The sequence below is a fragment of the Lepidochelys olivacea genome, assembly GCF_965140295.1.
Source record: "Lepidochelys olivacea isolate rLepOli2 genome assembly, chromosome: 4".
Taxonomy (NCBI): Eukaryota; Metazoa; Chordata; order Testudines; family Cheloniidae; genus Lepidochelys; species Lepidochelys olivacea.
This window is the reverse complement of record NC_140414.1, coordinates 146,480,169-146,505,912: the sequence shown is the minus strand read 5'-3', so window position 1 is coordinate 146,505,912 and position 25,744 is coordinate 146,480,169. Positions and strand designations below refer to the sequence as shown.

Here is a 25,744-nt window from a genome sequence, read left to right as displayed (position 1 = left end):
AGGGCAACAAAAATGGTTAGGGGACTGGAACACATGACTTATGAGGAGAGGCTGAAGGAACTGGGATTTTTTAGTCTTCAGAAGAGAAGAGTGAGGGGGGATTTGATAGCTGCTTTCAACTGCCTGAAAGGGGGTTCCAAAGAGGATGGCTCTAGACTGTTCTCGTGGTAGCAGGTGACAGAACAAGGAGCAAAGGTCTCAAGTTGCAGTGGGGGAGGTTTAGATTGGATATTAGGAAAATCTTTTTCAGTAGGAGGGTGGTGAAGCACTGGAATGGGTTACCTAGGGAGGTAGTGGAATCTCTTTCCTTTGAGGTTTTTAAGGTCAGGCTTGACAAAGCCCTGGCTGAGAAGATTTAGTTGGGGATTGGTCCTGCTTTGAGCAGGGGGTTGGACTAGATGACCTCCTGAGGTCCCTTCCAACCCTGATATTCTATATTCTATGAGAGGAGTATGGTAAGAGACCACCCCGGTTAACCAGGAGATCTTCAATGACCTGAAACTCAAAAAAGAGTCCTATAAAAATTGGAAACAAATTATGAAGGATGAAGATTTAAAAAAGAACAACAGAAGCCTGTAGAGACAAAATTAGTAAGGTGAAGGCAAAACAAGTTTAAACAAATTAGGGATATAAACGGTAAAAAGAAAACATTTTACAAATACATGAGATGGAAGAGGAAGACCACAGACAGGGCAAGCCTATTATTCAATGAGGAGGGAAAGACAATGACAGAAAACACAGCCATGGCTGAAGTTAATTCCTTTTTTGCTTCAGCTTTGAGAGGGGTAGCCGTGTTAATCTGTATGAGCAAAAACAAAGGGGAGTCCTTGTGGCACCTTAGAGACTAACACATTTATTTGGGCATAAGCTTTTGTGGGCTAGAACCCACTTCATTAGATGCATGGAGTGGAATACACAGTAGGCAGGTATAAATACACAGCACATGAAAAGATGGGAGTTGTGTTACTGAGTGGGGGGTCAGTGCTAATGAGGCCACTTCAATTAGGGTGGATGTATGGCCCATTCCCAACAGTTGACAAGAAGGGGTGAATATGAACAGAGGGAAAATTATTTTTTGTAGTGACCCAGCCACTTCCAGTCTTTATTCAGGCCTAGTTTGATGGTGTCAAATGGGAGTGGCTGCACACTATTACTGAAAAATTGCTGACGTTGTCAGTTTTACCATATAATTATAAAATAAAATGATTGGAATATAAATATTGTACTTACCTTTCAGCATATAGTATATAGAGCACTATAAAACAAGCCGTAAGAAATTTTAGTTTGTTCTGACTTTGCTAATCCCTTTTTATGTAGCCTGTTGTAAAATTAGGAAAATATCTAGATGAGCTGATGTACCCCCTGGAAGAGCTCTGCCTGCCCCCAGGGGTACGCTTACCCCTGATTGAGAACCACTGATCTGTGTTATTGCCATTCTTTCATGTCTCAAAGCTATTATATTCCATTATAGAGAGAGTGGTGGGGGAAGCTAGCAGGGCTCCTGGGTTCTGTTCGTGGCTCGGCCGCTTTCTGTATGAGACTGAGCAACGAATTGCACCGGCCTGGGACATAGTTTTCCCATCTGTAAAATGGTGATTATAATTCCTATCTGACAAGAACATTGGCTGGGAGGGATGTTTGTCAAATGCCTTTATTATCTGTACTATGGTAGCAGTGAGATCGAGCCCCCATTGCAATAGGTACTATACAACCATAGTGAGAGACAGTCCCTGCCCCAAAGAGCTTACACTTTAATCAGACAAAAGGTGGGAGAGGAAATGACTTGTCCAAGTTCACCCAGCAAGTCAATGGTCAAGTCCCTTCCCCGCTCTGTGCCTCAGTTTCCTGAATGTTAGCCTAGTTCCCCAGCCACTGCACTACACTGTCTTTCAGGCTATCTGTTGTCTACTTGCAGAAAGCCATTTATTTTAGTTCACAGTCTCTCCTAAAGTGATTGCTAATGGTTCTACCATCAGCATCCACCATGGTTGGTAAGAGGTATTGAGCATCCCTGTGAGGAGCCCAGTGCTTCTGGATTAGCTGTATGTCTATCCCTTGGGAGGTTACTTTACCTCTGTATTTGGCTCTGCTGTAACCTCTGCTGTTTTCCACAATTCAAGAAGGATGTTGATAAATTGGAGAGGGTTCAGAGAAGAGCCACGAAAATGATTAAAGAATTAGAACACCTGCCTTATAGCGATAGACTCAAGGAGCTATAGAGAAGTTTAAGGGGGTCACTTGATCACAGCCTATAAGTATCTACATAGGGACCAGAAATTTGATAATAGGCACTTCAGTCTGGCAGAGAAAGGTATAACATGATCCAATAACTGGAAGTTGAAGGGAGACAAATTGAGATGGGAAAGAAGTTGTACATTTTTAACAGTGAGGGAAATTAGCCATTGGAACAATTTCTCAAGGATAGTTCATACAGCAACCACCCAGGACTAGGTACAGGGTGAAGGCTCTCTTAACAAAATGTATGGCAGACTTCAACTGCTTACTCTCAAGTGGTTACTCCTTCCCCACTTGTCTATCTTGGGCAGATGATTGAATCCTATGCAGTTTGCAGTGTTGGTGTTTTTTCAGATGAGATCTTAAACACTATGGCTGCAGAATCATGGAGTCCACACGGCCCCGGTTGAGATTACTGGGGCAGTTCACACCTCTCAGAGATGTTTCAGACTGTGTGGACTCAGGCAGGAAGCCCTGCATTGGCTGAACCTTGGCTCACCTCTGTGAGGTTATCTCTGCAACCATCTGGGCAAGCACTGGAATTATATTTTTACAATGAAAGCGGAAATTCTGGCGCAAGCAATGAATTTATTGGGGCCATGACTTTAGTTAGGGATACAGTTCTGATGGCCCTGTTGTCATGGTTTCAGGCTTAACTATCCCTCTGCCATCTTCATGGTCTCTTTCATGGCACGCCCTTAGATCTCAAGCCTCAAGCTGTCATCTTTTTTGGGGTGGGAATTTGTTCCTTTCCCTCCAGACCAGGGATTTAGGCTGCAATTTCTCCTTCCATTCACTGTGATCACCTTAGTAAGTCCGAGTTTAGCTCAGCAATTGCCGTCCTGTGATCTTGCGGCAATGGGCAGGATTTACCGGAGACCAGCCAGCCTTCATAAAGCAAAGTATTTATTCAGAACCAAAAGCATTACAGAGGAAGCCGATCTTGACAACAACAAACCGCTTATATGTATGCCCAGCTCCCCAGGTGTCACCCATGGTGCACAAGAGCTGGTAGGTCTCAAAGCCCTTCAGACCCTTCTAGCAACTTTGTTCCTGTTGGTTACCATCTCGTGTGAGTTCTTAGATCCAGTGTGAGTGACCCTTCCTCTATAGCTGTCCTCCCACTTTATGTATTTCTCTGTTCCTTGTCTGCTGGGCCGCTTGAATGTTGTCAAAAACAGTCTATGCCATTCCGCCCCAGGGAGTGGTACTTCCGCAAACCTGCTTATCTGTCTAGGGCAGTGATTTTCAACCTGTGGACCGTGGACCCCTGGGTGTCTGCAGACTATGTCTAAGATTTCCAAAGAGGTCCACACCTTCATTCAAATTTTACAGAAAAGAAAAAAGGTTGAAAACATGGGTGTAGGGATTTGCAGTAATTACCTCTTAGTGACATTTACTTTCTGATGGTTCATTCATGCTTAAAGAAAAGGAGTACTTGTGGCACCTTAGAGACTAACCAGATGCCACAAGTCCTCCTTTTCTTTTTGCGAATACAGACTAACACGGCTGTTACTCTGAAACCTGTCATTCATGCTTAGTGACTTCTCTGCAGTCACTGCATTGCTTCTCATGTTTCAAGAAAGAAGGTAACCCCTTCATGCCCAGCAAGGTGAGAGGGGAAAGTGAGTCACACATATCCTTTTGTAAAAATAAATCAGACATTTTCCCAGTCTCCACATCCAGGACAGTTTGTCAGTGGGAATAGAACCCATGACTTTCAATGCCAGAATCATAGACCTCTACCATTTGAACTGGAAAAACGAACTTGTAATTTGTAGTGGAAGGAGGCAGTTAGCCTATATGTGGCAGAGCCACTAGACGGAGACATTATCAGCCCCACAATTTGCACATATTATGGGAATTATTTTTAAACAACATCTTGCTGCAAGATTTACTAAGCCTGAGAAGACTGTGAGAGAGATAATAGACTATCAGTCAGTCTGTCTGTCTGCCCTCTCATTTTATAGATGGGGAAGAAAAAGTACAGCAAGGTTAAGGGATTTGCTCAGCGTCACTCTGGAAGGGCTGGGAATTGAACCCAGATCTCATTCTGTTTCAGTTGGACTTTTGTTCTTTAATATGTCTGTAAGGGTAGCTCATAAATCATTGAGTTTTAACATGAAAACTCTTAAACAGCTTAGCACGATGAAGATGCTGTTGAGCTTCTGAAATATTTATATTGCAGGTTGAGCCAACTTATGTGTGTGTGTGTGTGTGTGTGTGTAGTGATGCACGAAGCTCAGTTACAACTCCTTTTTGGAACTCATTGCAATAGTGTCTGAGGGCTGTAAGTGTGGTTTGAACCTTCCTTGCTCCTGGCGCTTGTTCAGTCACCAAATATCTCTTTGGTGGCTTGTTATTTTTGCATAAACTTGCTCATAAAAAGAAAGTCCCCAGTAAAGCCGTTGCTTTGCAATGCACAGCTAACATTGGCCTGTTTCTCTGTGCTCCTTTCTCCCACCCCCCATCTGCAGCCAGCCGCTCGTTGATGTCAGCAACAAGACAGCCAGCACCCATCTGGATCAGTACATGTACAAATTCCGCAGCACCAACCTGAACCAGATTGTTCAGGCAGCTCTGAACCTGAAGCATGAGGATTCTGACCTCCAGACAGTGCTGGACCAGGCTGAGGACTGGCTCTTGAGACTAAAAGCCATGGCAGAGGAGGTAAAAGTGGGGGTGAATTGCTTTTGCCCTGATGGCTCTTTATCTTTCCCACCCAGCCCATCTTGGTGCTATTACAGGCTTGTTTGAGGTAAGCCATCCTAACCGGGAGCAACTCCTTAGGATTTGCCTACATAGGGACCGGTGGGGGTGTCTACACTTAAAACATTACAGCTGAGCCACTACACCAGGGCAATGTTTCAGAGTAGACACTGCCCACCCCCTGAGAGGTGGTAGCGAGGTTGATGGAAGAATTCTTCCATCGACCTCACACCTACAAAGGGACTTAGGGTTTTTTAACACCTCTGAGCAACGTAGTTATGCTGACCTAATTTTCTAGCATAGCTCAGGCCTTAATTTAAATGAATGGTTGAAGTGGATTAGTTAAACCCCATTAAAACCCTGTGTGGATGCTCTCATTGAGAATTAACATGGCCTTAACTCGCTTTAGTTATATTCACTTTGGAAGCAAATGAAGTTAAATCTAATTAAGGCCACATTCATTCTGAATGAACATCCGCATCAGAGTTTAATGTGGTTTATGTAATCCACTTTACATCGACACCTTTAGTTAATTTGGATTAATTTTCCAGAGTGTTTGCAAATTTACCATTAGAACTTTCCCAAACTGATGCACGCTAGGAATTGTACTCTTTGAGACTCAGCAGGTTACCGACCCACCAGGGGAACAGACGATGATCTAGAAATTAATAATCCCCACCCAAACCTTCAAGCAGTAGGCTGTTTGCTTCATTAGAAATGAGATAGTTTAGGACTTTGTGACTGCTCAACTATTGCCAGGAGCTTCCAGGTACAATAAACTCTTCTCTAGTTGAAGCGAATGTTGATATTGGCACAGATTATCAAAGCCCGTTAGGTGCCTAAGGGCGTTAAGCACTTAAATTCCTTTCAGTATCTGGGCATTATCCTGTACAGCAAAACCTGCCTAAGCGCTCATTCCGGACCAGTGAAAAGCAGCCACCTATTAGCAGCTGGTCCTTAACTAAAAGCAGATCAAAACTGCATTGGGCACCTGTGCCCATTCAAGTGGTTGCTCCAGGATGGGGTAACCCTTCACTCATCCATGCAGACTCTCCCTTGGATCTGAGGACCAAACTGGGTCCTTTCCATTCCACACCTCATCATCTCGAGTAGCAAGGGCGCTCCAGGACAGATTCTTCCTTCGGTAACCCCTGTGCAGTTCACTTCCTCCAGAGGGTTTGCAGAGCTGTCACTACATTTTAAAACGTTTACCGGTATAACTGTGACAGTAAGGGGGGTGATTTTTGCCTGTGTGGTTATGCCAGCCAAGCCTGCCTGGTGTAGATACACTTATGCCGGTATAAGGTGCTTTATACCTGTATAACTTATTTCACTTCACTGAATTGGCATATGGTATGTTGATGTAACTGCCTGTCATGCTGGTATAACTGCATCCATGCTAGCCTTGCAGTTCTGCTTTAATTATGCCGTTAAAGAATTAAAGGGACAAACTTTTAAGCGCAGAGAAGGCCTGGGGGGATCCTAGTAAGCAATTCTGTTGCTGATGCACAAGCCAGAGGAGATGTCTAGCTCACCCTCCCATACCTGAGCTGGCTCTGGAGGGCTAAGGACTTGTCTGTCCATGGAAGGTATTCTGGAATAAGGTAGGGAGTGAATTTAAAATACTATAGCTATGCCAGAGTAAGAGCTGGTCTATACTGAAAACTTACATCGGCACTCTCTGATCTCCACAACAGTTTTCTTGGGGGTTTCATTAAAGGCACTGGCTGGCTGGGTTTCTAACCTCAGAAGAAATACACAATACAGACGATGTCACCCCGGTCAGGTTTGCTTTTAAGCCTGCTGGCTTCCCATAGGGTGAAGGTTGCTGCTGTGCAGAACATCAGTGCAAGGGCCTGTGCATCCCACCTAAGCTCTTGATATATGGAGTCCATAGGCCTTCGACTGACCTGCTGCACAGGGGTGAATTTTATCCATCAGCTTCGGGAGCAATTGGTTTGGCTCCTGTCTGCCACACTCTGTTCTAGAGGGGGGTTGGGGTGAGTGAGGGGCATGCAGATCTGGATCCAAATGTTCCTAAAGTTCAGGGGTGCTGGGGAATCTGGAGGTTTGGGTTCAGCCCATTATCCAAGGTAGGGCCCAGCCCCCCTGTTTGGACCCTGACTCCCTGAAATCTGGGCGGTGTTTGGATCTAGGCTGGCGGTCAGTCTTGGCTTTATACCTTAAATGGCAGGATTTAGAACATCCAGAGTCTAGCCTGTTAATTTGGGGTGCAGCCTCTGGTTTCCAAGCCATCAAAGCTTTCTAAGGCCTGATTTTCAAACCGAGGGGAATTTGCTGGCCCAACTGCCAACTCCGACATCAAAGGCAGGAGTTTGGAAGCCCCCTTAAAATGCCTGTGTTTGAAAACTGGGCCTGGCGGTTCCTGGGATGGTGTCCTGGGTTATGGGGCGCTCCTTAAAACAAAGCCATGACATTTGGTAGCAAAGTGCCATAGTTGGAGCTTTATTAATTCCCTCTACATTCAACCTAGGCTGCGCTTATCCCTGTAGGGTGTGAGACCCCCCCACAGCCATGGCCAAGGCAGTTTTACCACTGATTTCAGTGGGAGAGTGATTTGGGTTTAAATGCCCAGGGCTAGAACCTCAGCGGCTGGAAATAGCTCCGCTGAAGTTAGTGGCAATGTTGATTTGTACCAGATGGGGTGCTGCTGGCCCCCAGAGTCTACGCCCAGCCAGCAGCACGATGTAAAACCCGGGGCTGGATTCTCTGGCGGAGGGAGATCCATCTCTTCTTTGGTTGTTCCAAGATCCTGGTCAGGCAGTTGCAGGGGGGGCGGGGGGGGGGTGATGTTGCAGCCCAGTGACTGTTTCTGTGATCTTTAAAGCCACCCGCAGTGAAAACACAGAAGAGAAGGAGCTGGCCTCTCTGCCTTGGGACTGGAGCCACAGGAAGGGTTTTGTGGTGTCCCTCCTTTAATGGGATCTAAAGTCCCTCGCTACCCTTTGGGGACAGGCTATTTTCATCCCCCAACAGAGCTTTAGCACTGAGGTCAGCGCAGGAGGTACCTGGCGCCCTTGCCAGCTGCTGTGATTGTGGAGTCAGAGACTCTCTCTCAGGGAAGAGGGAGGCACATTTCAGAATGTGGGCCAGCAGCTGCAGTGGTTTCTGGTTTGCGACTCTGCCAGCCCCAGCTTTGAAATAGAACATTTGGTCCTGAAGTCCAGATTAGTGAAGGGAGTCGGCTGCCCTTGCTTGCCTACCTCCTGCTGGCTGGGGCCGGGCATCCCACTGGCTGCTGTGGCTTTCCCCTCTTGGCTGGAGGGGCCGTGCTGCAGAGGAGCCACCGGCCGGACAGGAGGGAGAAATGCCCTGACGCTGGGGGAGCGTCTGCTGAAGCAAATAGGACGCTTGGTGCTGAGGATAATAGTCCAGGCTGTTCTGCTGCTGTTTCCTGCACTGGATTTCTCTTTGCTTCCTCATTCCCAGCCTCTGTGTCTCTGCATTCACCCTTCATCCCCACTCCGTCCCCCTCTCCCTTCCCCTAAGCAGAACCCGATAACTTCAGCGTCTAAGCTACAATTTCAAATGCACCGTGTTTGGGTGGGCTTGAAATTTGCCCCCGAGCCTTGAGAGTTACACTCTCTAGCATCGTCCTGCAGGCTGGGGCTCGCCGGGGAATGGGCAAGTGGCCGAAAGGGAATAGCGGGGTAGCATGGTTTCTGCGCTCCTGAGTTAGGACTGGCCATGGGACAGGCGCTACTTCTATCTTGAAATTGTCGAGCTGACGAAAGGTGCCAAAACGGCAGCCCCGCAGAACGGCCTCTAGTGATGCACAGAAACTACACGGCACTGACACCGGTGCCCGTGTAACTGCTCCCCCATGGCATCAGCGGGGCCTGGCCCGGCAGCACCGAAGCACAGCGTGCTACCGCCCAAGCCAAAGGAGACAGTCCATTAGCTGCCTGCAGCAGTAGGCTGTTATCCTCTTTCTGGAGCAGCCACTAGAGAAGGTTGTGACACACATCACGCAGGCTTGCTATGCAAACCAGGCTAGTGGGCCTTGCTTATGCTTGCAGGGTGCAGGGGGGTTCCGTGTTCATGTCCCAGTCAGTCCTTTCCTTCTCTGCTGTGTCTGTCGGCAAGGGGGCCAGGCACAATGGTGGTTCTTGGGAGAAGGCCACCAAATAACCACGAGAAACTAACAGCTTGTGATCAGTTCTGACCTTGTGCTGGGTCCTCACCTTTGACTGCCAGGCAGAAGGCTCCATATCTGAGATATCCAGCCCCTGCTTGGGAGCTACACGTAGCGCATGTGCTGAGCATTTAATGATGCGCTGAATCCTAGTGTAATGACCCTTCCCACCATGTGTCTTCATCGGCGGGTGAATCCAGGACCTTTGCACTGAAAGCTCACATCTCTACCACTTGAGCTAAAGGAGTGACACCCCCGGGAGTGCTCCACCCCTGCTGTGCCCCAAGGCCTCTCCACTCCACCCCCCCAGGCCCCGCCCACCTGCTGCTCCCTGCTCTCCACCCTCACCCAAGTGCCTCCCCCAGCTGCCAAACAGCTGATCGGTGGCAGCTACCCAAACAGCTGTGGCTGGTGGGTGCTAAGCACCCACTATTTTTCCCATGGGTAGGTGCCCACAGCACTTGGCAGCAGATGGTGTCCTTGTTGGTGCCACCAGCAGAGGCCAACTAGACCATGGAGACTAAACTGCCGAGATGAAGCCCGTCACAGGATGCACTTGCCTTGCCAGGCTGTCTTTGCTGTGGTCACAGCCAGCGGCCTTCAGCCTCCAGGGCCGTCGTCCTCGGCACAGGCCAGGAGGAGGAAGCTGCAAGGGGTTTGTCTGGTGTCTCTGCGACTCTGGGGCAGAGTTTTTCTGGGCGACATCCACTGGCTCCTTGGACTCCTCCTCGGGGCAGTGGGCACTATCTGGGGTCCTCTGTGTGGTGTCCCCTTCTGGATCCCTTGTTTGGACCCTGGGACCTGCACCCCTATCCCTTTGTTAAATTTTGGGTCTGTGTCCTCCTCCTTTTGTTGGTATTGTGAGTTCCACCTACTATCCCCACATGTAAACATGCTGACACCACACCTGATGCTCTTGTGGGTGAGGGCTTTTGGAGACTAGGGGGCTTCCTCCCTCCTTCCTGCTGAGGTCAAGTAGCCTGACCCCTTTCATGGACAGGGAAATTCAAGCACAGGAAAACACCCCCAACAAACCAGCAACTGATTCTGAGGGTCTGCAACTACAGAAGGCAGGAATGGGTCTAGCTGCGTAACAGTGGGGCAGGGTGGTCCAGTGGGTAGGGCCCTGCGTTCAGACTTGGGTTGGGTTCCTGACTTTAACTTGCTGTGTGATCTTGGACAAGTCCCATCCCTGTTTGGTGCCTTAGTTTCCCCTCCCACCCTTTGTCCATCTGGTCTATTTTGACAGTAAGCTCTTTGGGGCGAAGACTGTCTGACTCTGTGTTTACATAATGCCTAGCATAACGGGGCCCTGTTCTCCACTGGGGCACGTAAGCATTACTGTAATACATTAATAATGATGGGTCTTTCCCGTCTCTGCTTTCTGCGACCCTGCCAGCTGTCTCGGAGCTGCCTGCTCTGTGGTGAGACCTGCTGAGATTCCACTAATCCCCCTCAGTGTCTCACTTTTCAGCCTGGATTTTTGTTGACTCATGGTATTGATTTGGGGAGGTTGAATAGATGCGATTTGTCTGCCACCGTGTTTTCCAGCCCCAGAACAGCCTGCCAGACATAGTGATCTGGATGCTTCGAGGAGACAAGCGCGTGGCTTACGCCCGGGTGCCAGCCCATGAAGTTCTTTTCTCCAGGACCGGCGCCAACTACTGTGGCAAGAACTGTGGGAAACTTCAGACGATATTTTTGAAAGTAGGTTGGGTTTTTCTTTTTGAAAGTATATTTGTTTTTAATAACATTTTTCTCCCCTTAAAAAATAACCAACAAAACCCAGCAGGGAAATCTGTAAACAGGGAAAAAATAAAGCCAGCAGTGCCTGTAAAAACAGTAGATGTTTAGGGTTTGGATTCCACTCCTATTTGGGATTGCAAGGTGAGGGGGAGGGGAGAACGCTCTGGTGTTTGTCTTTGCTCCCCAACTGTGCAGAGGAACCCCCCCCCGATTGTGGTGTTTGCCCCCCAGTAGTCACCTGGGAGTCAAGAGATCTGGGTCTAATCCTGGCTTGCTGGGTGTGCTTGGATAAGTTGCGTCGCCCCTCTGTGACTCAGTTTCCCCATCTGTAAATGGGGAACATGGAACTTGGCCTCTGATGTCGGAACGCAATATCCTAAAAATGATTAGCTTTCTGGAGGAGGCAGATTCCACACCCCTCCCAAAGGCACGTAGAGGTGTTAGCGTCAACTGCAGCCAGCGGTACACCCGCTTCATGGGGGTAGAATCCTAGAGGATTACGGGTGGAAGAGACCTCAGGAGGTATCTAATCCTGCTCAAAGCAGGACCAATCCCAACTAAATCCTCCCAGCCAGGGCTTTGTCAAGCCGGGCCTTAGAAACCTCTAAGGATGGAGATTCCACCACCTCCCTAGGGAACCCAGTCCAGTGCTTCACCACCCTCCTAGTGAAATCGTTTTTCCTAATATCCAACCTAGACCTCCCCCACTGCAACTTGAGACCATTGCTCCTTGTTCTGTCATCTGCCACCACTGAGAACAGCCGAGCTCCATCCTCTTTGGAACCCCCTTTCAGGTAGTGGAAAGCAGCTATCAAATCCCCTCTCGCTCTTCTCTTCTGCAGACTAAATAAGCCCAGTTCCCTCAGCCTCTCCTCGTAAGTCATGTGCCCCAGCCCCCTGATAATTTTCGTTGCCCTCCGCTGGATTCTCTCCAATTTGTCCACATACTTTCTGTAGTGGGGGGCTCAAAACTGGACGCAGTACTCCAGATGTGGCCTCACCAGTGCTGAATAGAGGGGAATAATCACTTCCCTTGATCTGCTGGCAATGCTCCTATGAATATGCCCTTAGCCTTCTTGGCAACAAGGGCACACTGTTGACTCATATCCAGCTTCTTGTCCACAGTAACCCCTAGGTCCTTTTCTGCAGAACTGCTGCCTAGCCACTCGGTCCCCAGCCTGTAGTGGTGCATGGGATTCTTCCTTCTTAAGTGCAGGACTCTGCACTTGTCCTTGTTGAACTTCATCCGATTTCTTTTGGCCCAATCCTCCAATTTGTCTAGGTCACTCTGGACCCTGTCCCTACCCTCCAGCATATCTACCTCTCCCCCCAGCTTAGTGTCATCTGCAAACTTTCTGAAGGTGCAATCCATCCCATCGTCCAGATCATTAATAAAGAAGTTGAACAAAACCGGCCCCAGGACCGACCCTTGGGGCACTCCACTTGATACCGGCTGCCAACTAGACATCGAGATGTTGATCACTACCCGTTGAGCCCGACAGTCTAGCCAGCTTTCTCTCCACCTTATAGTCCATTCATCCAATCCATACTTTTTAAACTTGCTGGCAAGAATCTGCTGTTCACTGGGGAGCTGCTCCTGCTCATACTCGCAAGGGGAAAATGTCTCCTGGTGCAGTGCTCCTCCACTGCAGCCATAGGGCTAGCTGCCATAGTGACAGCGTAAGGATTCCCGGGGACTGGCTGTCATCAGGAATCGAACCTGCTTCCACACTCCCAGCAGGTACTGGGAGCTGTCATGAAGAACCCACTCCAGAATGCCCGTTGGCACCAACGTTTTCACTGTCTCCCTCTTTCCCTGCAAAGGCTTTTCCCCAGGGGGCGGAGTCAGCCATAGAACTTTGTGAGCGTGGTGCTACTTTGAGTGGGAGTGCGACACCTACTGGACACGGTGAGCCGGACCTGGTTTGATGTCACTCGCTAGTTTGAAGTAGAGTCAGTGGTGGATTCTCTGCCACTTGAAGTCTTTTAGATCCTGATTGGAGGATGTCAGTGACTCAGCCAGAGGTTAGAGGTCTAGTACCGGAGTGAGTGGGTGAGGTTCTGTGGCCTGCGACGTGCAGGAGGTCAGACTGGATGATCCCGATGGTCCCTTCTGGCTTTGAAGTCTATGAGTAACACAGGAGGTGATCAAACAACTAGGTCAAAGCACAGACATTCTCCAGCTGACTATCTGTCTTCCTCAGCACTGTGGTGTCCCTCGATCCTGCTGGGATACAGGGACATACTTAGTCTCTCTCTGCCTCAGCTCATCTGTAAGGGGGGAAGAATTGTAACTTTCCCTAGGCCTCAGCTAGTCTGTTTCCTGAGACTCGCAGCCACGGGTACTTTTATTGCAGTGTAGATGTACCCAGAGTCCCTTCCTCACAATATCTGTCCTTGGTTACTTCTGTTCAAGCATAACCTCCTGGTTCAGCCTGGGTTAGGTTCCCCTGTAGCTGCTGGCTCACAAAGTGGATGAGCGCCGACTAGTGCTACCAGTACACCATTCTTGTAGCTCCTGTCCTAGAAGCCTGTCCTTTTTAGCACAGAAGCTTCTGGGTCCGATTTCCACCAAGGGCCAGCATTTTGGGATTGTTTCACCACCCCACTGCAGTCAGCGGGATTACCCAGTTGTAAACGAGGACAGAATTTGGCTGAGGGAGTTTTAAATTCCCAACCCGCAGCTACCCAAATGAACTGAAGTTATGATCCCCTTGCCAAAGAAAGCTTCTTGTGTCTCGAATGAAATGTCTTCTCTCCAGTCCTCCCCATTTGGGAGCTGCAGCTCTAAAAAACAGCTGGCAGGAAAGGAAGAACCAAAATATTTAGTTTTTTTCTCAACTTCAGCTACGGATGGAAAACTAGCATCACTTAAAAAAAAAAAAAAGCAAGTGGGAGCAAAAAAACCAAACGAGACATTTCACTGTTTATTTTTTCTATTTTTGTTCAAATATGTTGGCCGCTTTCAGTGTCTTAGTCTTGAAGGTCATCTTACCAGTAGATAAACAGCACCAACCACTCTGCAGAGAGTCACATCCTCTCTCCTGCTCTTTGCTGGGTGAAAATAGGTCACCAGCCCAGAAGACTCCTGTCTCATGGTTTACCTGCAAGCCAGGACACCTGGGTTCTATCCCTAGCTTGCTGCAGGACCTGGGGCAAGTCACTTAACTGTGCTCTGCCTCAGTTTCCCCTGCCTACCTCGCTTACAGGGGTGTTGTGAGGAATGCTATGGAACAGCTAGATCTGGTCTGGAGCTTTTCAGAATAGTTTTTTGTTGGAAGTATCTCGATTCACCAAAACTTTTCACAGAAAAGGGTCAGTGAAAACGAGAGAGCGAGCGAGCTAGTGAGCACTTTCCACTTCAGTGTAGCCAGTTGTCTAGTGGATAGAATGCTTACATGGGAGACCTGGGTTCAAGTCCTTGCTTTGCCTGAGTCACAGTGGGGGCCATAGTATTGACTATTCTGCAGAGGGTGTGTCTCTGGCTTTTCACCAAAATATTCAAAAGGTCTTGGTTTCATCCCGATGCAAAACAGGCAAGATTTTGAAATCTTGAAAATGCTCATGGGACAGGAAATTGTTTCCCACCTGGCTATAGTAACAACTCCCCCCCCGCCCAAAAGAACCAGTCTTCATTAGGGTTTGAGCCCTGAAGCACAGACCTCCACCATTTGTGCTGATGGAGTAACTCCACTACTTAGCTGCAGTAGTAGTCTGTTACCCTCTAGTGGCAGGGCACGCAACAAGGTTGGCCAGTTGATGTTGTCAGCTGCGATACAAGTGATGAGCGTTATTGTGTATTACCCTGTCTACATAAAGAGCACAGAGCAGATCCATTTATCTGTGAGAGGTACCAGCTTATGCAGTTACTTACACAGTTTAGAAGCTTTTTAAAGAGAAGGGACCAGATTTTGCTCTCATTTACTCAGGTGTCCCTCTGGAGGTGTCCCTGGCTCCCGTGGGACCACTTTGGATTTACACCAGCATCACTGGACAGAATTTGGCCTCAGCACATGTCCACATGCTGTATCATTAGCCAAGGCAGTGTTAGCTGGTCCAGACTGCTGGGCACATGGGGGGAGCTTGTAATCTTTGATGCCAGCATCTGTGCCCTCCCAGCATGGCAATGCATATAGCGGTTAATGTGCTTCGGGCCATCACCCCCTTGTGTCCATCAGTCCCCTTTGCATGTTGGGGATGTTGCAGAGGGTTCCAGGCCCATTGGCAGTGGCTCAGGGCCTTCTCAGGCAGCTGTACCCGTGTGTCAGACTCACGCTTTGGCTGTAGCAGCCTGTGCCTGCTGCTTCCCATTCCTGTGGGCTCTGAGCTGGTATGGAACCGGGGCTGCTCCACAGCCCTGTCTGCTGGGAGGCTGGTGTTTGGCACAGACCAGCTCCAGGGCATGCAGACGGGAGCAGGGGGCACTGGTGGTACTTTAGGACCCATCACATGTGCTCATCGTGTGACTGTGGGCACTGGTGGAAAATCAGGGCCTTCCAGCTCACCTTACCTACCCCCTAATCCAGAGTGACCCTCCACAGGGGAGCTGCAGCCACAGAGAGCTCTTAGGGGGCAGACTCCCTAGACCCTCGGGGCTCCATCCCCAGAGCAACCAGCACTGGCCAGAGGGTGCAGCGGGGAAGTCAGGGCCTGCCGGAAAGGACTTCATGGCCTCTTGACGTCATCCTGTCGCTCAGCATTTGCTGCACTGTCAATGGCTCTTGGACCCCCCCTTCATCCTGCCCCTTGCCTGCCATGGTCACTCTTCAGCTGCTCAGCCTCACTCTCCCCCACCCCTTTCTCTGCCTCAGTTTCCCTTTGCCTGCCCCCTTTACCAGTAGCTCTTTGGGCCATGGGGAGGCAGCTTCCGCCCCGTGCATGCAGCCCCCTGCTCAGTGTGGGCACTATCCCAGCTGAAGGACGGAGGGAGCTGAGGATCCCAGGCACAAAAAGCTGAAGCACCAGCCTGTTTTTCAGGAGCAGGCTGCCACTGCTGTCTGGAGAGTAGGGACCTGGTTGTGCCCACAGGGCATGGCAAAGACCGGGATGTGGGGCAGTTGTGCCCAGTGGTTGGGGCAGAAATAGGAGCCCAGGGCAGAGCCGAAGTCAGGAATCAGAGCTGAAGGGCAGGACTGGGTTACCTGGAGTAAAGCAGGTGTGGCAGCAGGCAAGTACTTTGAGCACCCACTGAACTGCTGCTGGGGTTAAGACCCGATCTGCTGACAGGTGGAGCCAATCAGGCAACTGACTACAAGCCAGCTGCACTTGCCACAGGCTCTGATCCCTAACAGGGCACAGCGGGTCAGGGGTGGCGTGGGGTTCTGTTGTCCAAGAGCAGGTTCTAGGCAGTGCAGCCACTATAGGGCACACCACACACTCGTTTGCATGCCTGGGTGGCCATGGTTTGAGCATTGGCCTGCTAAACCCAGGGTTGTGAGTTCAATCCTTGAGGGGGCCATTTGGGATCTGGGGCAAAAATTGGGGACTGGTCCTGCTTTGAGCAGGGGGTTGGACTAGATGATCTCCCGAGGTCCCTTCCAACCCTGATATTCTATGATTCTATGTCACTGGGTGCACAGGAGTGAGTAGGGCTCTGCTTCCACCTTCTCTCATCCTTATTGGACAGGCGTTAGCCCAGAGCAGCCCTTACCCTTAACAGGCAGCCGCTGCCCTGCGGATATTAATTGGGTTCCCTTTCTTTGGCAGTACCCACAGGAAGAGGCGATGGGCCCCAGGATCCCGGCTCAGTTGCGGGTTCAGCTCTGGTTTGGGCTGGCTGTAGACGAGAAGGAGTTTAACAAGTACGCAGAGGGGAAGCTCTCCGTCTTTGCCGAAACCGTGAGTGGACACCGGTGTTCCCTCTAAATTTTCCCCACCCATGTGCGTAATGAATTTTGTTGTATGCACCAATATGGAGGTGATGTGTCACATCAGTTGGTGCACGTAGCAAAATTCATGTGGTGGGGTGGGGCCCAGGGGTTTGGCGTGTGGGAGGGGCAGAGGGTTGGGGTATGGGGGGGGGGAATGAAGGCTCTGGATGGGGGTGCAGGCTGCCCCAGGGCTACGGCAGGGAGAGAGGATTCCACCCAGCTCTCTCTCCCCCCCTCTCTCCCCGGTCGGACCAGGGCGCCTCACCCCTGGCCGCAGCAGGTCCAGGACGGGCCTGGGTTCGGGCTGGGGGAGGGGCACCTGTCCCCTGGCCACGGCAGGTCTGGGTTCCCTGAGCGCCTGCCTGGCACTTAATAGGCTGTGGCGCAGTTGTGTGGCCATGCAGTTTACAAGGAACTTAGGTTGACACTGAGTTTTGGATCCTTGAGTCCTCCCGCTTCTTCCCTCTAGGGGCGCTAATGTGGCAGGTAAGCATCCTGCCCTGGAAGGAAGTGAATTCAGGGCTCTGCTGCGAGTTGGTGCAGTTATTCATGGCAGGACGGGCAGCCACAGTCCAGCTGTAAACACACTCATTCCAAGCAGACCCTGAGCCGGGGGTTGGGTCCTTCACCTCTGGGTCACTAAGTCAGATTTCACTCATGCTAACAGCCCCTGAAGATCATGGCCACGCTCTTTGGTGGCCTGCATGGAGTTGGCTTCTCAGGCCACTCCTTTGACGGTATCCCTCAAACTGCCTCTATGATGGAGTGCTCTTTCCTGTGTAGTGAATTTACTCCCAAGTAGCTGCTCTCTGTGGGTCTCTTTCCATGCTCTCGCTGTTCCCATATACCCAACTGTTATCCTGAAAGTGTCTCTCATTTTGATGTCTAAGTATGAGAACCAGGTGAAGCTGGCACTGGTTGGGAACTGGGGGACGACTGGTCTGACCTACCCCAAATACAGCGACGTGACCGGCAAAATCAAACTGCCTAAGGATAGCTTCCGTCCCTCTGTCGGCTGGACGTGGGCCGGGGACTGGTTCATCAGCCCAGAAAAGACGTGAGTAGATCGCTTGATGGATATAGTAAGATAACAGTTCTGGTGCCCACAACTCAAGAAGGATGTTGGTCAATTGCAGAGGGTTCAGAGAAGAGCCACGAGAATGATTAAAGAAAACCTGCCTGTAACGGGGTGGGATTCACCCCTGTGGCACCTCCTGCTGGTTCCTGGGAATTAGCTCAGTTTCCAGCTCCGGAGCACCCTCTGCAGGCCCACATCCCTCCTGGACCCCGGTACCCCTTTCTTTGGATGCTGCCCCAGGCAGTACACCCACTCTCTGGGTCTCCCCACCCAGGGGAACCCCTACCCACAATCCCCACCTTGCCTCAGTACATGGCTACTACCAGCCACCATCTAGCCCCCGCTCACTGGGGTAGACTGCAGTCTAATTGCCACTCATCACAGGCAAGGAGGGGTTTGGACCTGCTGCCTCTGCCTACCCCTCAGGCTATCCCCCACAACCCCAGTACCTATTTGGCCTTATACTAGGCTACAGCCCAGGAGGGGGGTTTCCAGGCTAGAGCTCCCCAGCCATGCTCCACTCCAGGTACCTTCTCAAGCTCCCCAGCAGCCAGACCCAGCTCCCTCCACAGCTAGAGGAGACTCTGTCTGCTTCTGGCCCACTGCTCTCTCATAAAGGCCAGCTGAGCCCTGATTGGCACGTGGCCACAGCTGAGCCTGCTTCCCCAATCGGCCTGGGAACTGCGTGACCACCCCGCTGCACTGCCTTGTAGCAGTAGACTCAAGGAGCTCAGTCTGCTTAGCCTAACAAAAAGCAGATATGGGGTGATTTGATCACAGTTTATAAGTACTTGCATGGGAACAAATATATATTTGTATATTTAACACCATTATAAATGATGGCGGCAAAGCGGGGTTTGGGGTGGAGGCTGACAGGTCGCAACCCCCCATGTAATAATCTTGCGATGCCCTGAGGGGTCCCGACCCCCAGTTTGAGGACCCCTGGACTAGATGATCACAATGGACTCTTCTGGCCTTCGAATCTATGAATCTGTCCCTCAGCAAGGGGCATGGGAGCTCCCTGTTTAAATAGCATTTGTCAATTACAAGACGTTTCATCTAAGGGTCCATAAACACCCTAAGGACATGTAGCGACCTGATAGCAAACCATCCGGCAGCCTAGAGGGATGTGGGTCTGGGGCTCAGCTCTTCCCCTGACAGCTGTTGAGAATTCAGTGCACTTCCTAAACTATTAAATTAAGATGATATGTATTGCAGTAGCATCTAGCAGCCCCAGGTGTGAACCAAGCACCTTTTACGCTAGGTGCTGTACAAATACAGACAAAAAAGATGGTCCGCTGAAAGGAGCGTCCAAGCTAACAAGCTGCTGGTCCCCAGTGCAGAGCCTAAGTACAAGAGATTTGGGTATGGGACCTACCTGAGGGATTTGGGGGACTGGACCTGGAAGCAGGTTGCAGGGAATTTCTGCAGTGCAAGAGCGGCCCATGCTGGCTTGGTGGCCAGTGGATCCACTCACTGCACATATCCACAGATCTGGTCCTGGTACCCACCAGCCTGTCCATTCCCCTGGTCGGCAGCTGGATAGGGCTCAAGGGGATAAGCCGTGGCCTTTGATCCTGACCTACTTTGCCCATGTCTTTAGGTCAGACTGGATGATCACAGTGGTCCCTTCTGGCCTTGGAATCTGGGAATCTGTGAACTCCAACTTTCACAGACAGTGCCATTGCAGAGCTCAGCTGTATACTGCACAGGGCTGGGAGATCCATTTGCACCGCCTTCCCACTGCCTGGGGCCTCCAGGCACGATCCATGGTATTGCTGGCCTCCCATAGCTCTTGAACTGCTAGGAGGCAGTGGCCCTGTATAAGCAGGTGTTACTTCACCCACCATGGAAATGCAGCCACCTCTGGGGTGGGACATGGCAGCTGTTGAATGTGCAGTGCAATGCAGGTTCACACAAGAAGCAAATCCAGCTGGAATAGCATGTCCGGCTGAAACAGCAGTGCGGATGCTGCAGTTCAGGCTTATATCTGCTTTGGAAGAGCCTATAACTGGAGTGTCCACAATCCAGCTGTATTTTCTAGGCATCTGCTCAGTGGCATTGGTGAGCATTTTCCGTTCTGTGGGTAACGGGTTGGGATCTAGGAGGCAGCAGCTGGCTGAAAGGACGAGTGTTTGTGGAGATGATGCAGGGGAGCTCTTAGTTGCTTTTCTTTCCCTCCCATCCTCCCTGGATGCAGGTTACTTTATGACACAGATGCTGGTCACATGAGCTTTGTAGACGAAGTGTTTGAGAATCAAGTCCGGCTTCCTGGAGGCCAGTGGATCCACATGGCTGAGGCCTACACAGATGTGGTAAGAACTCCCCCCCACCCCTGTAGACTGCTGTTGTATTCCTTTAGATGGCAAACCCCCTGATTGTCCTAGGACTGGCCAGCTGGGTGACCTTGGGCAAGCCACTTCCCCACTCTGTGCCTCAGTTTCCCCGTCTGCCAAATGAGGATAATGATCCTGGCTTGCTTTGTAGAGTGTTTTGAGATCTATTGGTGAAAAGAGTTAGGTTATTTATTCATAGTGTCAATCAAACCACGCCCGCATTAACCGACTGAAAAGGTAGCCCGTGTCGTAGATTGTGGAATCCCCTACAAATGAGTCAGTTGTCACATTTCAGACTTCAGGAATGTATTTGCACCGAGGGATCAAAAAAAAAAAAAAGGTTTAGATTCACTGACCATTTCACAGAGGGGTTATCGGGAAATGACTGCAGCTCATCCACGGATCAGCAGATCCCCTTGTGCATTCTCAGGGAATCCATTCTGCACCATCCAGCCAAGTGCTGTCAGTTTGGGGAGGGCTCCCTGTCTCATTGGTCCATCTCTAGCACAGCAAGTGAGTCCCTGCGGGGAGTCTCAGCATAACCCGAACAACGGAGCTATTGCAACATTTCCATCCATAGATACTATTTACCAAGCATCAGGGTGGAGCCTGGCACTGGGTGCTCTATGCTCCAGAGGGCTCACAGGCTAAAAGGGGAACTGATACAAGGCCGGCTTTGTTGCTAGCCACCTTGGAAGTCTGTGTGGGCTGTGGGTGCGCTCATAGGCCGAATATTGCTCAGTAAACGCACCCCATGTCTTCCAGAATGGGGAGAAAGTGCTTCCTAAGGAGGAGATCGAGTGTCCCCCAGGATGGAAATGGGAAGACGTGGAATGGGACACAGATCTCAACCGAGCGGTTGATGAGAGAGGTATGCCAGAACCTTACGTATATTTCAGCTTCCCTCCCCATCCCCCTTTACTCTGCCCACTGTGGCCATTGCCTCTCCAGGGAGGAGCCCTGCACACAGCTTCCCCATCCCAGCCTACCTGTCCTCCTTTGTCCACTACAGCTACAAAAACATTCCCTCCATTTCTACCTGGGTCTACTCTGGTGCCCCACTGCAGTGCTTCCATTCACGTCAGTGGGAGCTGATGGATCCTGGGATGCGTCTGTGCTGAGAGTTCTCTCCCCCATCAGTCTAGCACGAGGACAGCTCGGCTGAAGTTAGCAGGGATGGAAGCGCTCGTACCAGCAGGGTGAAAGCGTTTTTACCCCTCTGTTCGTGCTGGACCAGCGATGGGGAAAGGGCCAGCGTAGAAGAGGCCAGCAGATCCCTAGCGCAGCCACAGCCAGGATTCCTCACCAGAAAGATACCGACAGACGGGCGAGAGAGCAACAAAAGTCCCCTAGAGGGACTGCCCCTGCTTTGACAGAGCCAAGCTAAAAGGGGGAACATTGGCTGCTGAGCCTTGGAAAGGTGTGAGTGCCGAGGAGGACACAAGGGGTTACTAGGAGGAGGGCGAGATGCAACTGGGCTGGATCTGAGCCTCCTGATAGTGCGAAGCAGTCAGCTGGGTAGTGTGCTCCCACAGGACGGGGTAGGCACCCATCACATACTTACTTATTGAAGGGACCAGCAGATTACTTAACTTGGCAGCCAAACCAACCAGAGTTGCTGGAGTGGGAGGCAGCACGGGACACCCCACTGGAGTTCAAGACCAGCATGTTAACCTCTCAGCCATCCCAGATGGACAAAGAGGGACTGCAGACCAGCCTGGACAAATGACTAGAAATGCTGGGAACCATCTGGATGACCTAGAGGGATTTGTTCTAAGGTCACACCCAAGAGTTGAATGTCCACAGAGCAGCCCCCTGCATGAATCAGCAGTAGGGCATGCATAACCAGGGTCATCTGGTCCAAAGCATGGAGCCTTGGGCACTTGAGCTAAAGGGGTAACTCTGACATCTGGCAGCAGTAGTAGGCTGCTATTGTCTGTGTGGCCAGCCACTCGGAGCGGGGAAGTGACACACACTTTAAAAGCATGTTGCAGGCAGGTTCTGGAAAGCAAGTTTTGTTATTTAGGAAAACCCCAACTGAAATTGATTTTGAAAGCATCTGCAATGACTTAATGGTTAGATGCAAAGGCAGCTGCCCTATCCCCGCATTCACCCTGGTATCTCCTTTACTCTGAGGCTGGGAGTACGGCATCGCTATCCCGCCAGACCGTAAGCCCAAGGCCTGGGTGCCGGCCGAGAAGATGTACCACACTAGCCGCCGGCGGCGGTGGGTGCGGCTCCGCAGGAGGGACCTTAAGCAGATGGAGGCTGTGAAAAAGGTATGGCGATCCCAGAGGAGAATAATACCTAGGGCCAGATCCCCAAATGGGGTCCATTGGTGTTGCTCTGTTCCTAGCTCTGCCATTGGGCTGCCAGGTGATCTTGGTCAAGTCACTTTGTCTCTGATTCACAGTCGTAAAATGGGGGTGATGCTACTGACCTCCTTTCCAAAGCACTTTGAGATCTGACGGAAAGCCCTGTTTGAGAGCTACATAGTATGACTTCTGGGGTGGCGTATGACTCTACCTGCGTAGGGGGAGAAAATTTGTCCCTTCAATGGTATGCTTTTCTGGGCAAGGACCTTGGCTTCCCCTCGGCCTCAGAAGCACCTGGGACACTGACACAATAGGAATAATTGTGAGGTTATTGCTGTTGTTTTATTAATAAGTCAATGGGGCAGGACCCCAGCTGGTGTCCGTCGGCCGTAGCTCCATTGGAGTCAACGGGGCAGGTCCCCTGCTGGTGTCCGTCGGCCGTAGCTCCATTGGAGTCAACGGGGCAGGTCCCCTGCTGGTGTCCGTCGACCGTAGCTCCATTGGAGTCAACGGGGCAGGTCCCCTGCTGGTGTCCGTCGGCCGTAGCTCCATTGGAGTCAACGGGGCAGGTCCCCTGCTGGTGTCCGTCGGCCGTAGCTCCATTGGAGTCAACGGGGCAGGTCCCCTGCTGGTGTCCGTCGGCCGTAGCTCCATTGGAGTCAATGGGGCAGGTCCCCAGCTGGTGTCAGTCGGTGTTGCTCAGTTGAAGATGATGGAGCTCCTCCAATTCACTCCAGCTGAGGAGCTGGCCCATTGTCTCCGAGCAGTTGACAAAGACCAGTTATTCCAGGCCCTGGTGAGGTGAGTAAGGGTTGTTGTCCCCCACTGCACAGATGGGGCAATTGCAGAGGAGAGGTCTAGGATCAGATTTTCATGAATAGCTGCCATGTCGATGTGCCTCCGTTTTTGGATGAGCAGCTTGAGACGCTTTGACTGAGTGCCTGCTGCTTCCCATGACGTCTGCTGGAACGGAATTGTGTTTTAAACCAAATTAAAAACCAGAACACCCCTCAGCAAGGATTCCTGCAGGCGTTCCTGCTGCGAATGGCACAGGGAGCCTTTCCCCTCAGGCTGTAGCTTTAACCCATTGCAGGCTGGGAGTGGCTGAGAGGCGTGGCTCAGGCCCCAGTGGGGAAGGGCAACCTTTGCCAGCAGGCTCAGGAGAGAAGCCAAGGGTTGACTGAGGCTTGGAAGGTGACCTTGTCTCTGACTCCCGAGGCCCGTTGGGTGAGGGCGTGTCGGCAGGGCAGTGGGCATAGCTGATGTGGAGAAGCAGAGGACCCCGTTTCCAGAGCTCGCACTTTTCACCAAGTCCCAATCCTTCTCACACGTGGTTCCCCCTCCTCCCCACCTCACGTGCATGCCCGCCCAAGCTTTCCTGGCTATGGTGAAATATGCACAGCAGGCTGTTCGGCGAGGGTGAGAACCGCTCCCGTGCAGAGAGGCTAGCACAAGGACTTAAACACCACTGGAGCCCCGAGGGGCGATAACCCATTTAGCCCGTACATTCACGGCCGGAGATCAGACCCTATGGACGGGGGGATCCAGGCTTTGTGCCGGAAGCTCTGCCCAGGGCTCTGTTTCAGCCTCCCTGCCTAATTTCTGAAATATTCCCAGCATCCCGCTGTCTCGCTGCTCCCCACTAGGTGTCCCCGTTGGCCCAGGAATGCCGTTGAAATGGCTGCAGCCTGGAGGCTTGCGACAGTCAAATGCCCGCAAGATTTTCTCTTTTGCTCTTTCACTAGAAAATGCAGGGAGACCCGACTACCAAACCACTGCACAGCGGTCGATCGGGCCCCCGTGGCTTTCCAGAGGCTGCGATAGGCTAGCGACATGGCACGGCAGCCTCTGAAATCATACCAGGGCACCTAAGCTCTGCCAGCCAGCACGCCTGCCCCTTTAGTATTATTTGATGAAGAGAACTCGGTGCTGGTGAAAGGTCCCAGTTCTGTCACACACCTCCTGGGGGACCTTGGGCAAGTCACTTAGGCTCTCTACACCCCTTGTTCCCCCTCTGGCAAATTGGGATAGGAATCCTGCCTTTGTCTGGTTAGATTGTAAACTCACTGGGGGCAGGGACTGTCTATAACCATATGTTTGTCCAGCTCCCAGCACAATGGGGCCTGATCTCAGCCGGCTCCTACCACCGTACAAATACATGAGTGATAATATCACAACGGATGCTGATGTCTTCTCCTTATCCAGAAGACAGGCAGAGCTTCCATCCCTGCCCCAGGCCTTAGCTGTGATCCAAAGAGAGGGGGACTTGTCTCCAGGGTCCAATCGATCCTCCAAGGAGCTCAGACTCGCTGGGCAGGGGACTGACTCATTTTACAGGCCTGTCATGTGGGAAGGACTTTCAGATCCCCAGCCACGTGTGAAACAGTGACCTCGAACTGAGAGCCTCAAGTCTGCCCCGCTTTCCATCTCAGTGTAAATCCAGTGCAGAGGGTCCAGGGGGAAAGTATCGACAGGGTTTACCAGTGAGGAAACCCGTCAGAAGCCCCCTGCTCACTGGTGAATAACCAAAGGTGGGCAGGGGAGGAAACATACTGTTAAGCTCTGAAGTATCAGATGCAGGCAGAGAAACATGGGGGATGAGGGCAGCGAGGAGAGAAACTGACCTGATGCTTTTCTCCTTTACAATGGCAAAGTCTCTAAAGTGCCTCAGCCGACAACTGTAGCAGCTCCCCAGCTTTGAGCTAGTCCAGAGCTTGGAGGGGAGACCTCCAAGGAAAACAGGGTGCTGCGGGTGACCCGGTAGGCAGTGTCCTTCCTCTCGAGTCATCGCTGAGCTCATGCTCTGCATCAGATGAGGTGTAAGGCAAAGCGCTTGGCCGGTCTGTGGTAAGAATCAAGGTGTTAGCTGACTTTAGCAGCCTGGCAACATTAGCATGGGGTCAATTACTGCCGACCTAGCTCTGTTCCCCTGCAGTGTCAAGTGTAGATGATCTTCTTTATCTCTTCCCCACTACGCCTACAAGTGGTGTTAAACACTTACTGGTCGTATTTATTCTTTATAGCGGGGCCAGGTCTAAAGACCTCAGTCCAGGGCTGGGGACCCATTGCGCTAGGCGCTGTACACACATACAATGAAGAGACAGCCCTTGCCATCCAGAGTTTACAGGCCAAGACCCAGCTCCTCAAAGGTATTTAGGCACTTAACTGCCATTTAAATCAATGGGAGTTAGGCTCCTAAATACCTCTGAAGATCTGGGCCTAAGTAAACAGGGGTCTTGTTTCACCCCACAGGTGGCTGCACATCAGTAGTAAGTAAATTATCCCTATTTGGGGTGCAA

General features: G+C 51.1%; 1 protein-coding gene across 2 annotated transcripts in view; it reads left to right on the top strand.

The window, feature by feature from the left end:
* The window catches only part of DYSF (dysferlin), a gene marked incomplete at its 5' end in the record, with an annotated part of 306,191 nt that overhangs the window by 137,157 nt on the left and 143,290 nt on the right, over positions 1 to 25,744 (top strand). For both annotated transcript variants that reach the window (XM_084626184.1, XM_084626183.1), the window contains 7 exons: positions 4,713 to 4,905; positions 10,652 to 10,807; positions 16,553 to 16,684; positions 17,607 to 17,773; positions 19,995 to 20,109; positions 20,896 to 21,001; positions 22,267 to 22,409. In XM_084626184.1, coding sequence (XP_084482310.1) covers positions 4,713 to 4,905; positions 10,652 to 10,807; positions 16,553 to 16,684; positions 17,607 to 17,773; positions 19,995 to 20,109; positions 20,896 to 21,001; positions 22,267 to 22,409 — 1,012 coding nt within the window. The remainder of the gene's footprint in view (positions 1 to 4,712; positions 4,906 to 10,651; positions 10,808 to 16,552; positions 16,685 to 17,606; positions 17,774 to 19,994; positions 20,110 to 20,895; positions 21,002 to 22,266; positions 22,410 to 25,744) is intronic.